This window comes from Carcharhinus amblyrhynchos, unplaced genomic scaffold, assembly GCF_965287045.1.
Source record: "Carcharhinus amblyrhynchos unplaced genomic scaffold, sCarAmb.v2.hapA scaffold_43, whole genome shotgun sequence".
Lineage (NCBI taxonomy): Eukaryota > Metazoa > Chordata > Chondrichthyes > Carcharhiniformes > Carcharhinidae > Carcharhinus > Carcharhinus amblyrhynchos.
The window spans coordinates 2,032,371-2,047,559 of NW_027649784.1; the positions used below are offsets into that span (position 1 = coordinate 2,032,371).

The 15,189-nt window shown below is 46.7% G+C and overlaps 1 protein-coding gene across 1 annotated transcript in view; it reads right to left on the minus strand.

Moving 5' to 3' along the window:
* Positions 1–14,097: 14,097 nt before the first annotated feature.
* The window catches only part of LOC145337076 (uncharacterized), a 74,275-nt gene continuing 73,183 nt past the window's right edge, over positions 14,098–15,189 (minus strand). Inside the window, exon 23 of the mRNA XM_080181824.1 lies at positions 14,098–14,179. Coding sequence (XP_080037950.1) covers positions 14,098–14,179 — 82 coding nt within the window. The remainder of the gene's footprint in view (positions 14,180–15,189) is intronic.

Here is a 15,189-nt window from a genome sequence, read left to right on the forward strand (position 1 = left end):
GTCCCCATCAAACACTCCCAGGACAGATACAGCACGGGGTCAGATACAGAGTAAAGCTCCCTCTACACTGTCCCCATCAAACACTCCCAGGACAGATACAGCACGGGGTTAGATACAGAGTAAAGCTCCCTCTACACTGTCCCCCATCAAACCCCGAAAGAAGTCTCACAACACCAGCTTAAAGTCCAACAAGTTTATTTGTAGCAAACACCACAAGCTTTCGAACAACTCCCACCCACCTGACAAAGGGACAGCCTGTTCCAAAAGCTTGTGGCATTTGCTGCAAATAAACCTGTTGGACTTTAAGCTAGTGTTGTGAGACTTCTTTGTTTTTACCCCAGTCCAATGCCGGCATCTCCACATCATGACTCCCATCAAACTCCCACAGGGATGATACTGCACAAATTATACAGAGAGCACAACTTCCTCCATACTATCCCATCAGTAGTCCTAGAGCAGGTCTGATGACCAATGGCAGTCGTTTGTCTCATGACACAATGGTTTGTGCCTTGGTCTTATCACCTAATGTAGCTGAGGAATCTCACCCTGCCATGGCAGCCTCTGCTGCTGTAACATATACAGGGCCTAGTTTTAAGGCTGATAAAATTGGATACCCTAAATTAAAGAATTGGGCATATTAAAAATCAAACACAGTCAAACCTCAGGCAGGCTGTCTGGGCCTGATTCATCAATCCCCCCTGCACCCTACTGATACTCAGCAGGAGATCATTGCACCCCATTGAAATGCACCAGCCTATTGTTAGAAGCCCAGATTGGGCCAGACTTCCTGTCACCACAAGTTCTTGCAGTTGGCTTAATCTGATAAGGGCAGACCCTGGTGTCCTGTCAGGCAGACATCAAGAAACCCACTGGGCATTGGAACCCTCTCCTGGGAACTCATTGGCTGGAAGCCAGAGACGTTTCTGGAAAGGTAAGCAGGCAGGGGATAAAGGGACACATTTTCAGACACTAGCAGCGAAGAACTCGATGAAGGAGGCGACCCTTGACCCTTCAGAAGACTGACCAGAGAAGGAAGGAAGGAAGAAGCTGCCATCAAGACTCACCTTTGTGACGACAGACCAAAGGGACTCAGAGAATCGAGCCTGCAGTGTTAACCAAACCATCTTTGCGGGTAGTATATCTGATTTTGGGGTATCCTCTTGTTTATGTGGGTAATTTAAGGGTTAGTAGTGTTATCGTTAATAAACTTGTTGAACCTTTATTGTGTTTGTCCTTTGTCCATCTTGCAAATAAGGGCACTGGGGTAAAACACTGGAGTAAGCAAACTGGTTGAAAGCATGAGAGATTTTAAAATTACAACACTGCATTTGCTGCAGATGATGACAGTGAACTGAGAGGATGCAGGACTCAGTGGACTCTGCTTTCTCTGGACAAGTTCAACAGAGATTAGAGACAGTAAAGTATCTTCTGCACTATACCATGAAATACAGCCACAACATGTACAGCACAGTTTAGATAGAAAAAAATCCGTGTACAGATATTTTAAAGACTATCACCTCATACCCTTGGGAGTTTCAGGTTTAACTCCAACTCCTGTTGAATTGGTGAAATTTGTAGTTTTCAATTTTTTTAGCAGTCTCAGCAAGACAGTCTGGAGAAAATTCTTTTGGATTAGTTATGATGATGATTACATCATGATCCACAATGATGCTGCCCTCTCTTTGGAAGGAAAAGGAAGGCACTTTAAAACCACTGAAATTTTAGCTGCCTGCCTTACAAACAATAAGAACAAAAGAAATAGGAGCAGGAGTAGGCCATCTAGCCTTTCGAGCCTCCCCCACCATTCAATAAGATCATAGCTGATCTGAAGTGGATCAGTTCCACTTTCCCGCTCTCTCCCCATAACCCTTAATTCCCTTGTCTATCAGAAACCTATCTACCAGTGACTTAAATATATTCAGTGAGGTAGCCTCCACCGCTTCAATGGGCAGAGAATTCCAGAGATTCACCACCTTTTGAGTGAAGAAGTTCCTCCTCAACTCTGATCTAAACTGCCCCCCACCCATTTATTTTGAGGCTGTGCCCTCTAGTCCTGCTATCCTTTTTAAGCGGGAAGAATCTCTCTACCTCTATCTATCCCCTTCATCTCTAATAAGATTCCCCCCTCAGCCTTCTAAACTCCAACGAGTACAGACCCAGTCTATTCAATCTCTCCTCATAGGCTAACCCCCTCATCTCTGGTATCAGCCTAGTGAACCTTCTCTGCACTCCCTCCAAGGCCAATATATCCTTCCGCAAGTGCAGCGACCAAAACTGCACACAGTACTCCAGCTGCGGCCTCACCAGTGCCCTGTACAGTTGCAGCAAAACCTCCCTGCTTTTACATTCTATCCCCCTCGCTATAAAGGCCAGCATTCCATTCACCTTCTTGATCACCTGCTGCACCTGCAGACCGGGTTTTTGCAATTCGTGCACAAGGACCCCCAGGTCCCTCTGCACCATAGCATACTGCAGCTTTTCGCCTTTTAAATAATAATCCCTCCTATTATTATTTCTACCAAAGTGGATAACCTCACATTTACTAACATTAAACTCTATCTGCCAGGTCCTCACACACTCACTCAGCCTATCCAGATCTCTCTGCAGACTTTCCACACCCTCCACGCAATTTGCTTTTCCACTCATCTTCGTGTCATCAGCAAATTTTGTTACCCTACACTCAGCCCCCTCCTCCAGATCATCTCTGTAAATGGTTAACAGTTGAGGCCCCAGCACTGATCCCTGCGGCACTCCACAAGTCACCAACTGCCAACCATAATAGCACCCATTGATTCCAACTGTCTGCAACCTATTAGACAAACAATCCTCTATCCACGCTAACACCTTATCTCCAACTCCGTGCACTCTAACCTTTTGCAGCAACCTTTTGTGAGGGACCTTATCAAACACCTTTTGGAAATCCAAAAACACCATATCGACCGGTTCCCCTCGGTCTACCGCACCAGTCACATCCTCATAGAAATCCAATAAATTTGTTAAACATGACTTCCCCTTAACGAATCCGTCCTGGGTCTGCTTGATCAAACCATTCTTTTCTAGGTACCTTGCTATTTCTTCTTTGATGACAGATTCTAGCATTTTACCAACTACAGACGTTAAACCAACCGGCCTATAATTCCCTGCCTTTTGTCTGCTACCTTTTTTAAACAGCGGCGTAACATTAGCCGTTTTTCAATCTTCCGGCACTTCCCCGGAGTCCAGCAAATTTTGATAAATAATTACTAAGGCATCCTCTATCACCTCTGCCATTTCTTTCAGAATCCTGGGATGCATTCCGTCCGGTTGCTGGGACTCGTTTACCTTCAATCCCGTTAGTCTATCAAGCACTACCTCTCTAGTGACAGTAATCGCATTAAGAACATAAGAAATAGGAGCAGGAGTAGGCCATCTGGCCCTTCAAGCCTGCCCCGCCATTCAATAAGATCATGGCTGATCTGTCGTGGCTCAGTTCCACATTCCCGCCCTCTCCCCATAACCCTTAATCCCCTCGCTTATCAAAAACTCATCAACCCGCGTCTTAAAAATATTTAGCGAGGCAGCCTCCACCACTTCAACGGGCAGAGAATTCCAGAGATTCACCACCCTTTGAGTGAAGAAATTCTTCCTCAACTCTGTTCTAAACCACCCCCCCTTTATCTTGAGGCTGTGCCCCCTAGTCCTACTGTCCTTTCTGAGCGGGAAGAGTCTCTCCACCTCTATCCTATCCATCCCATTCATCATCTTATACGTCTCAATGAGATCTCCCCTCATTCTTCTAAACTCTTCTGGTTGTATCACAGACGCCTGTTCTGTCCAAAACGGCAAGAAACTACAAAAGGTCATGAATGTAGCCCAATCCATCATGCAAACCAGCCTCCCATCCACTGGCTCTGTCTACACTTCCCACTGCCTCAGGAAAAGCAGAAAGTCTCACAACACCAGCTTAAAGTTCCCACTCACCTGGTGGGCAGAGAAGGCAGCATGAGTTCAACAGTTTTACTTACAGCAAATGCCACTAGCTTTCTGAACACGCCTTTCCTTCATCAGGTGAGTGGGAGTTCCCACTCACCTGGTGGGCAGAGAAGGCAGCATGAGATCCTACCCACCGGATGAAGGAACAGCGTGTTCTGTGGCATTTGCTACAAATAAACCTGTTGGACTTTAAGCTGGTGTTGTGAGACTTCTTTCTGTTTTTACCCAAGTTCAATGCCAGCACCTCCACATCAGGAAAAGCAGCCAGCATAATCAAGGACCCCACACACCCTGGACATTCTCTCTTCCATCAGGGAAAAAGATACAAAAGTCTGAGGTTACTTACCAAACAGAACTCTGCTGCTTTCAGAGTTTTAAATGGACGTCCCTTATATTAAATGAATCTTTTTCTACATCCTAGCCATGACTGTAACACTGCATTCTCTCGTTTCCTTCTCTATGAACGGCATGCTTTGTCTGTAAAGTAGAAGAATATTTTTCACTGCAGACGAATACATGCAACAATAATAAATAGAAACAAGTCAAAATTAAAGATTTTTTTTCTGTGCGGGAATAGCAGCAGCTGGTGCCCACAGTCTCCCGCTGTCAGACAAACAATGGGAGAATCTCCACAAGGGCAAAGCCCATTGACAACATAGCCCGAAAATGCGGCCGCGGGATAAAAGCGAGGCTCTGATTGGAGTAGAACGCAGCGCGCGGGTGAGGGGGTGGATCCTTCACACCGCCCCGCCTCCTCCCCGCGGCTTCAAGCGTGCGCCAGCTCCGCGAGCAGCTCTGATTGGACGAGAAGGCAGCCGCGAGCCAGGGGACGGAGCATTGGCCGGTCGGTCCGCCCCCCGCCTGCCAAAGGCAGGTCAGGGGAGCTGAGCGCGCAGGAAGACCGCGAGGCTCTGATTGGAGGAGAACGCAGCGCAGGAGAGCAGGGGCGGAGCCTTCAACCCGCCCCACCCTCTCTTTCCCAATTGTTTAAACAAAGCACGAGCGGCGCAAGCGCGCGTCGGCTACCAGGACAGCAGTGATGAGAGGAGCGAGGGTGGAGGGGTGGTTTGAAAGCGAAGCTGAACGTCACATAGGCCGCGGCCCCGCCCTTCGCCTCACCCATGTGGAGCACGCGGTGGCTCCTCCACCAATCAGGGCGCCGCTTTCCTTTCCCGCCCGAGCCGGGCTGCCGGTGTTTTGGCCGTTAACGGTTTGTGTTCGAAGCTGAGCTCGAGCTGGCCGCTTCACCCAGTATGCACCATGGGAGTCTGCCCTCCTCAACACTGTCCTCAAACATCTTCCCCACGCAGAGAAGTGAGAGGGGTGCACATGCAAAAAGCAGATGTGGGGAGGGATGGGAGGCAGGGAATTACCCCGCTTCAACCCCCAATAAGTGAAAGGAAGCAAAATACAGAAAGCTAAAGAAAAGGTTGAGGAAAAGTTGTGGGATCTCCAATCAGGAGACCAAATCTCGGCACAACTTGCACTGAAGAAACCCAATTCTTGCTTCTCAGACCACCTGTGACTAGAACCCAAGAAGTGCAGTGCCTCAGTATGGGGCGATGGTCACTGGTGGTCAACCCAACAAGTTCAATCATGTAGAAGGACAAGGGTGACGCACACACAGGAATGCCCTGTCCTCACCGACAAGTTCCTTCACCATCGCTGGGTCAAAATCCTGAAAGTCCTTCCCTAACAGCGCTGTTGGTGTACCTACCCCCAACATGGACTGCAGTGGGTTCAAGAAGGCGGCTCACCCACCACCTTCTCAAGGGACAGTTAGGGATGGGTAATGAACGCTGGACCAGCCAACGAAACCCATATCCCACATCTGGCTATATTTCAAAAAACACAGCTCCAGTGAAGGTGAAAGTTGGATAAGGGATGAAGAAGTGATTGTTCTTGGCAGGTTTTTTTTAGAAGATTCTGAGGAATGACCCGATTATTTGGATTCAAACAGTCCGAATCTGCCTGATCTTGCATCAAAATCTCCAAACGTCCAACACCCGTAATGTGTTTTTTTTCTGAGAGAAATGCAGAGAGGGAAAAATGGTTCAGAATTGACCCGAAAGGAGCGATCTTTGACTGGACACTTGTGAAATTGTCTTGTGACTCAACACAGGTAAGAAGCCCTCATGAAATGTGCAAGGGTGCAGCCTGTGGAAGTGCTGTCTAACTACCATCCCCAGATCCTTACCATGATCACTCGTCACAGCCAGAAACCCAGCTCCTACACCAAATCCAAATCCTTAAAGTGACATTCCAACACCAGTCCTTAATCACTGACCCTGACCACTCAACCCAGTCTTAATGCTAGCCCCAACTACTCAACCCAAGCCTAGCATTAATACAAAACACCCAACCCCAATCCTTTATTTATTGATTATTTATTCATCAGTGTCCCAAGTGGGCTTACATTAACACTGCAATGAAGTTACTGTGAAAATCCCTTAGTCGCCACACTCCAACGCCTGTTCGGGTTACACTGAGGGAGAATTTGGCACGGCCAATGCACTCTAACCAGCACGTCTTTCACACTGAGGGAGGAAACAGGAGCACCCGGAGGAAACCCATGCAGACATGGGGAGAACGTGCAGATTCCACACAGACAGTGAGCCAAGCCGGGAGTTGTACCTGGGTCCCTGGCGCTGTGAGGCAGCAGTGCTAACCCACTGTGCCGCTCCGCTTCTTCCGCTTTTGTATTCCAACCCGACTGAAGCCTGGGCCGACTTTCCATCAGCTTTTGCTTTTAATTGCTTTGTGCATCTTGGTGAGTGAGATATTGCTGCTCTATCGTTCCTCATCTTTCGGTCATTTAAAAATAAACAATTTGCAATTCTTGGATCCAGTGTGAATGGCCTTGCACTTGTTTCAATTTCAAGTAGCGTGTTCAGAGGCCACACGCAGCATGCCTTATCACAACCAATGCTTTACAGCTGTGTGCCAAGCTTCAGCACACCATCTGAAACCTTGGTTGCAGACCACTTTTTCGTGATTCCTCTTCCCAGTAGGTTTTTATTTCTCACCCACTCCACAGTCCATGTAGGTTCGCCAGTCCTTGGTGTTTCCCTAGGCTTGGCCTTCTCTCAACTACCCATTCAATATATTGGTGAGCAACTGTGTCAGGAATATAAATATTGATGTGGCAGAAGCAGAACAGTAACTTTGACAAGGAAATTGTACAAATGCTTGAAAAGGAAAACTTGCAGAGACATGGGCCTATTTGGGTAGGTCTTTCAAAGAGTGGCTGTCTAGTTGCAAGTCACTGGCACAGCCCTTCCCTTTGGTTCGCAATAAAGGGTCTAACATTTGGCTGAATTACTGCATGAGCAATGAGGAAAATATTTTGTTTCCTCTATCACTCGCTCCAGACAAGAAACTTCTCTGGTAAGAAAAGGCCATTGGGGCACATTCTCCCATTCTGCTCACCACAGGAATTGTAGCGGGCAAGGGGCAGTCCATGGACAGATCCGTTCCTTGACCTCAGGTGGGATTTTCCAGTTTTGGGGCAAGCGTAGCCGGAAACATCCCACCCATTATGTCTCTTTTTGGGAAAGTTGTATCCTGTACCAGCAGTGGGGAAGACTGGGCCCAATATACTGAGTGCATGCATTACTTCTTCTGTGCTAACAATGATGAAGGAGACGAAAAACCAAATGTGATATTGTTGACAGCAAGCAGCACCCCGACTTTCAATGTGATAAAAAGTCTGATCTATTGTGGTGACCCTGACTCAAAATATTTTAATGAGCTAATAAAAAACCAGTACAACCCAAAGCCCTCCAGAGATAACGCTTCAGTATGGCTGGGAGAACTGGAGAATCTATCACTGAGTTCTTAGGTTGTGGACATTTAATGAGATACTGTCAATCTGGACTGCCTCTTAATGAAATATTGTGAGGCAGATTGGTCTGTAGCATAACCACCCAAAAGAAGCAGTTGGCAGAATCTCATAGTCACTTGAGAATGCAGAAAAATGGGCTCAGAAATTATAGAGGGCATCAGACTGAGAATCTGATCGACAATGTCCTCCAATTTGGAGGAGGGACCTTGTTTAATCATAGAATCCTACAGTGCAGAAGGAGGCCATTCAACCCATCAAGTCTGCATCAACGACAATCCCACCCAGGCCCTATGCTCACAACCCCCTGCATTTACCCTGTTAATCCACCTGACACTAAGGGGGACAATTTAGCATGGCCAGTACACCGAACCTGCACATGTTTGGACTGTGGGAGGAAACCGGAGCACCAGAGGAAACCCACAGAGACATGGGGAGAATGTGCAAAGTCCACACAGACAATGGCCCAAGCCAGGAATTGAACCCAGGTCAAGAATATTAAGCAAATGTCAGTTACTGTCGCCGAACCTACTGAACCATTCTGACCCCAAGAAATGACATATTGACTTGTGACACTTCCTCATGTTTTTAAGGCAAGGATAGATAAATTTTTTGAACAGTAAAAGAATTAAGGATTATGGTGAGCAGGCAAGTAAGTGGAGTTGAGTCCACGAACACAAAAAGATCAGCCATGATCTTATTGAATGGTGGAGCAGGCTCGAGGGGCCAGATGGTCTACTCCTGCTCCTTGTTCTTATGTTCTTATGTATTGTGCACAGTTTTGGTCCCCATATTTCAGGAAAGATGTAATGGTATTGGAGGCATAAAATGGGAGCAGAAACTGTTAGGTATGGGCACAAACAAAAAGTGGAGCTTTTTCAAGGAACAAATACTGCGTGTCCTTGATAGGTATGTCCCTGGCAGGCAGGGAGGAAATGGCTGAGTGAGGGAACCATGGTTCACAAAGGAGGTTGAATGTCTTGTCAAGTGGAAAAAGGAAGCGTATGTAAGGATGAAAAAACAAGGTTCAGTTGGGTCGCTTGAGTGTTACAAGGTAGTTAGGAATGAGTTAAACAAAGGGCTTAGGAGAGCTAGGAGGGGGCATGAGAAGTCCTTGGTGGGTCCGATAAAAGAAAACCCAAGGCATTTTACCCTTATGTGAGAAATAAAAGAATAACCAGGGTGAAGTTAGGGCCAGTCAAGGACAGTAGTGGGAACTTGTGCATGGAGTCAGAAGAGATAGGTGAGGCATTGAATGAAAACTTTTCTTCAGTGTTCCCTAAGGAGAGGGGCCATGTTTTTGAGGAGGAGTGCGTGATACAGGCTGATAGGATGGAGGAGGTAGATGTTCTGAGGGAAGATGTATTAGCAATTTTAAAAATCCTGAGGGTGGATAAGTCCCCTGGGCCAGATGGGATACATCCTAGGATACTTTGGGAGGCAAGGGATGAGATTACAGAGCCATTAGCTTTGATCTTTGGGTCCTCACTGTCCATAGGGATAGTGCCAGAGGACTGGAGAGTGGCAATGTTGTTCCTCTTTTCAAGAAAGGAAATACGAATGACTCTGGTAATTATAGGCCAGTTAGTCTTACTTCGGTGGTCGGTAAGTTAATGGAAAGAGTCCTGAGAGATAGGATTTATGTTCATTTGGAAAGATTCAGTTTAATCCTGGATAGTCAGCATGGTTTCGTGAGGGGTAAGTCCTGCCTCACAAATTTGATTGAATTCTTTGAGGAGGTAACTAAGTGTATGGATGAAGGTGGAGCAGTTGATGTCGTTTACATGGATTTTAGTAAGGCATTTGATAAGGTTCCCCATGGTAGGCTCATTAAGAAGATAAGGAGGCGTGGGATAGAAGGAAATTTGTCCAATTGGATAAGTAACTGGCTGTCTCATGGACAGAGTGTGGTGGTGGAGGGAAAATTTTCAGACTGGAGGCCAGTTACCAGTGGTGTACCACAGGGATCAGTTCTGGGTCCCCTGCTTTTTGTGATTTTTATCAATGACTTGGAAGAAAGGGCTGAAGGGTGGGTTAGTAAATTTGCTGATGACACCAAGATTGGTCGAGTAGTGGGTGAGTTGGAGGGCTCTTGCAGGCAGCAAAGAGACATTGATAGGATGCAGAGCTGGGCCGAAAAGTGGCAGATGGAGTTTAACCCTGATAAGTGTGAGGTGATTCATTTTGGTAGGACAAACTTGAATGCAGATTACAGGGTCAATGGCAGGGTTCTAAGGAGTGTGGAGGAACAGAGCGATCTCGGGGTTCATATCCACAGATCTCTGAAGGTTGCCACTCAAGTGAATAGAGCCGTGAAGAAGGCTTATTGTGTGTTAGCGTTTATTAACAAGGGGTTTGAGTTTAAGAGCCGTGGGATTATGCTGCACCTATACCGGATGTTGGTGAGACCACATTTGGAGTATTGTGTGCAGTTCTGGTCACCTCTCTATAAGAAGGATGTGGAAGCATTGGAGAGAGTGCAGAGGAGATTTACCAGGATGCTGCCTGGTTTGGAGAGTAGATCTTATGAGGAAAGTTTGAGGGAGCTGGGGCTTTTCTCTTTGGAGCGGAGGAAGACGAGAGGCAATTTAATAGAGGTTTATTAGGTGATGAGAGGGATTGATTGAGTGGACGTGCAGAGACTATTTCCTCAGGTGGATGTAGCTGTTACTAGGGGGCATAACTACGAGGTTCATGGTGGGAGCTATAGGAGGGATGTCCGAGGTAGATTCTTCACTCAGAGAGTGGTTGGGGTGTGGAATAGACTGCCTGCTGTGATAGTGAAGTCGGATACTTTAGGAACTTTCAAGCGGTTATTGGATAGGCACATGGAGCACTTCAGAATTATAGGAAGGGGATAGCTTGATCTTGGGATTGGACATAGCTTGGCACAACATTAAGGGCTGAAGGGCCTGTACTGTGCTGTAATGTTCTATGTTTCTATGTATGTTCAGAGGAGTTTCACTAGATTGACTCCAGAGATGAGGGGTTTGTTGTATGAAGAGAAATTGAACAATTTAGGCCTATACTCTCCGGAATTTAGAAGAATGAGGAGACATTAAATTGGGGTATTCAAGATGATAAAAGAGATGGATAAAATAGATGAGGAATGGATGCTTCCGCTGGTGGGGCATTCTAAGGTGAGAGTCATAGTCTCAGGATAAGGGGTAGCAAATTTAAAACAGAGTTGAGGAGAAACAACTCCGAAAGGGATGTGAATCTGTGGAATTTGCTACCCCAAAATGCGATGGATGCTGGGACAGTGAATAAATTTAGAAAGGATTAAACAGATTTTTAATTGGTAATGGGTTGAAAGTTTATGGGAAGAAGGCATGAAAATGATGATGAAGAGCATATCAGCCATGATCGAATGGACTCGATGGGCCAAATGACCTAATTCTGCCTATATCTTACGAACTTATGAACCTCTTCAGACATAAGACGGGGCCTTCATCCCAGGAATGAGTCAAGTCAGCCTTCTCTAAATTGCTTCAATTGCAGTTACATCCATTTTCAAATAAGGAGACCAAACTGTACATATTACTCCAGATGTTGTCTGACCAAGGCCCTGTGGAGCTGCAATAAAACTTCCCTGCTTCTAAATTCCATTCCAATGAATACCAATATTCCATTTGACTTCCTAAATCACTTGCTGTATCTACATTCTAACATTTTATGATCTACTATAACTAATGCATCTACTATCCGTGCATTAGGATGCTGGCCTTTTATTTATAGGGTCTTGTCAGCTTTAGGTCTAAGAATTTTCCAGTATATTCTCCATGGGATGGTGCGGGCGATTGTTTTAGGCTGCATCATCCCTCCCTTTCCTTGCTACATTTTCACATATCTTTGTGACGTTTTCTAAGAATGTTGTGATGATAGTATGTTATTGACATACTTTATGTTTAAGCAGACTGTTTTAAAATTCAGCTTTTCCTGCAAGCATTCTGTATATCTTGTGGGAATATAGCTCAGATGCTGGGAGAGTAGGATAATTATTCATTTTAGCCACATAGGGGACAATTCTCCCAGCCTGCTGTGCTGCACCAGCAAGTTGGGGAAACATTAACGGAGACCATTTAGAGAGCTCCCCGCTGCATGCCATGGTCTCCGTGTGTCCCTGGGACCCAGATCTCCAGCATTGTCAGTTCTGCACTAGAAATTGGCGTAGACCTTATTAAAATATTTAAATCACAATTTAAATATTATCAGTGGACTTGGGACTGAAGTCTCCGGGCTTGTTAGCCTCTATCCCCTGCCAGGAGTAGTTCACTCAGCGAGGTTTATGACAGCTTCCCACCAACAGGGAGCTGATGGCCCAACCCACTGAAGGGAGGTCATGGAGGCCCCAGGAGGTTGGGGGATAAGGGGGGAGTCCTCTCTGGGCATTGCCTGTCTGCCCACCGGGCATCAGCTAGGGCGGGGACAATTGAGGGGCAGGTCCTATGTAGGGGGAGACCTGGGCATGGGCTGTCCTGCTGCCACTCTACATAGGGATCCATGGCAGAGGGAGGGGAGGGCTGATCGGAACTGGTCATTGGGGTGGGGTGTGATTGGGGTTGGATCAGAGATGCCCATGAGGCCTGCGATGGAGATGGCCAGCGATCAAGAGGCCAGCAGTGCGGGGTGACTGACAGACTGACGCATGTGCAGTGGCCAGCTCAGTGCCATGCTGCTGGTTTTCCAATGGGAAGAGGCCCCACCCCTGCATTTTCATCTTGCATCTCGCTAGAGCACTTTGCAGTGCAGTGTGGGAGATTCATTTTAAAAATCCCACTCAAAAAAACAGCGGGAGTTTCTCTAGATTTTACACAAATTCGGCACTTCAGCTGTTTTTGGGAGAATCCTGGCCGTACTCTTTATTTGGGAAAGAACTAATAGGTTTTTGTTTATAGATGAAGAATTTCCTCTCCTCCTTCTCCTGACACCGGTGCATCTCCTGGGATGTGAGCAGAACAGGGTAACACATGTGCCTGTGACATCTGAAAGTTGACCAGGGCCCTCGATGTCCATATCTTCTAGAGGACACTCTCCAAGAGCCAGGCCACAGGGCATGGAATGCAGCAGGCCACTTCCACTTCTGATGTATAATCTGGGGAACACCTCAAAGGATAGGGAGGGAATTGAAACTGGAGTCATTATCACCCTCCTTCAATGTGAACAGATCTGCTGACACTGCCAACCTAGGACCATCACACTGGTGTGATGTGGAAGTGAGCCTAGGAGAGAAGAGGTTGGGGCTCGGGGTGGGGGAGGATGGGAGGAGGTGGAGATAGAGGGAGGTGACGGGGGATGGCAGGGGAGCAGCACAGTCAGTGGGACAGGGGAAAAGGATGAAGGGAAACTATACAAAGGGACTGAGGAAGTGGGGGGGGAGAGAGACAAGGGTCATAAGAAGTGGGAAAGACAAGGGAGAGATGAAGGAAGGGTCTGAGGATAAGGGGAGTGTTCGCAATTGAGCTGTCAGACAAGGATTCTCCTAGACTGCAAATCTGGAGGCAATGAGGGCCTTCCTGGTCCTCCAGCTCTATCGGAGCCTGGCCATGACCTGTGCAGCCTCCTCTGGGTCCTTCTCCATCCAGTTTTGGTCATTCTCCTCCTCCTTCAGTAGGGCTGACTGTTCCTCCTCTTCCTTCATCATGTCGCCCCATTGCTGTACAAAGTTGTGCAGGACATAGCATGTGACTCTCTCGGGGTTGAATTGCAGAGCCCTGCCAGGGTGGTCCAGACAGTGGAACCATATTTTAGGAATCTGATGCACTGCTTGATCGTATTCTTGTTGGAAGAATGTGTCTCTTTGTAGTGAATCTTGGTTTTGGTCTTCCACATAGGCATCATTACCATGTCCTTAACGGGTAACCCTTGTCCCCCCAGTAGCCAGTGAGGCATCGTCATCCTCCTGCCTTGTGAGAAGCCCACTGACTGCCAACCTTGGACCATTATAATGGTGTGATGTGAAGTTGACCCTAGGAGAGGAGTAGGGGCAACAAAGTCATTAGAATGGGGGAAAAAGGATGAAGGGAACCCTCAGCTGAGGGTTACCCCTCAAAGTACCCCCGAGTATGCCAGGATGAGTGCGTTGTGCACGATCCTACGAAAGCGTGTACAGATATGCATGATGTTGAGCTGGTGCTTGTTTACGAGATATATGATCAGGGAGGGAATCTTTTCCTTTTGATGAAGGGCACTCCCTGTCAAAATGGTACTTGCACAGTGACATGGGTGTTATCGATCACTCCCTGGACTTGAGGTATCCTGGCAATCACACTGAGACCTTCAGCTCAGGCAGCCTGGTGTGTCCGGTCCAGGTAGAAGGTGATGTAGGACCAGGTATAGAGGGCATTCATCACCTCACGGATGTATCTGTGCATGAAAGATCAAGAGATGCAGCACAGGTCCCCTCTTGAGCCTGGAATGGTCCAGTGGCATAGACATTCAGGGCAGCCAGGAGTTTCACAGTCACTGGGAATGGGTGTCTTTCTCAGCTTGTGCTATGTGGGTGAGAACCTGGCACAGGTGCCGCACTAGATGCTTGTGAATGCGTGGTTGTCGGTGGCATGCGTCATCTATAGCTGATGAAAAGACCAATGGCTCCCGCAGAGTTGGTCTATGATCTCCAGTCAGCTTCCCAAAACACACGAGGGACTCAGGTCAAGCCCCAATGACAACAAATTTTTCCTTTTGCTTTGCTCTAGGATCACCAGCAGAATTTCCATATAAAACAGGGAGAGAGGAAAAACACTTCTTTTTAGCTTGCTGTCCCTTCTAAAACTGAAATTCAAACTGAAAACGAAAAAAAAACCTGTCCAAAAACATAAGACTGCTCCTAACAATGCAGAATTGTAACACTAATCTCAGAGTAAACGCAAACAACACCACTTAAACCACTTAAGTAGCAATAAAAGGACTCATCACCATCAGCCCAACAACAATGACATCACTGAAACTATAAGCTGCAGAAATCATTTAAAAACCACTGATATCACACAGTGCATGAATGATAACATAAGGAGCAGTTTTGCATAATTATCGAAGCGGTACCTGATCGGGGCCAGCAGGGTGATATCGGTGAATGGCAACGAGATTGATCAATGTCAGGAATTCTGTTTCAGCCCTGATCCCCCCATCCAGCAGCGAACAGTACCAGTTAATCCCCCAACATTTTTCCAGATGAGGTGTGAATGGTTGAATAAAAATGCAAATTGAAGGAATAAAGATCGAAATGAGAAAACCAAACCATATCAAACCTCTTTCTCCATTTTATGTTGTTTTTTGTTTTACTGGTTCAGTTCTTTCTTGTTTCTATTTTGGCAGTTAAGAAGTATGTACCATGGTTTTAAATCCAAAATTGAGGATGAATATAGGTGTAAATT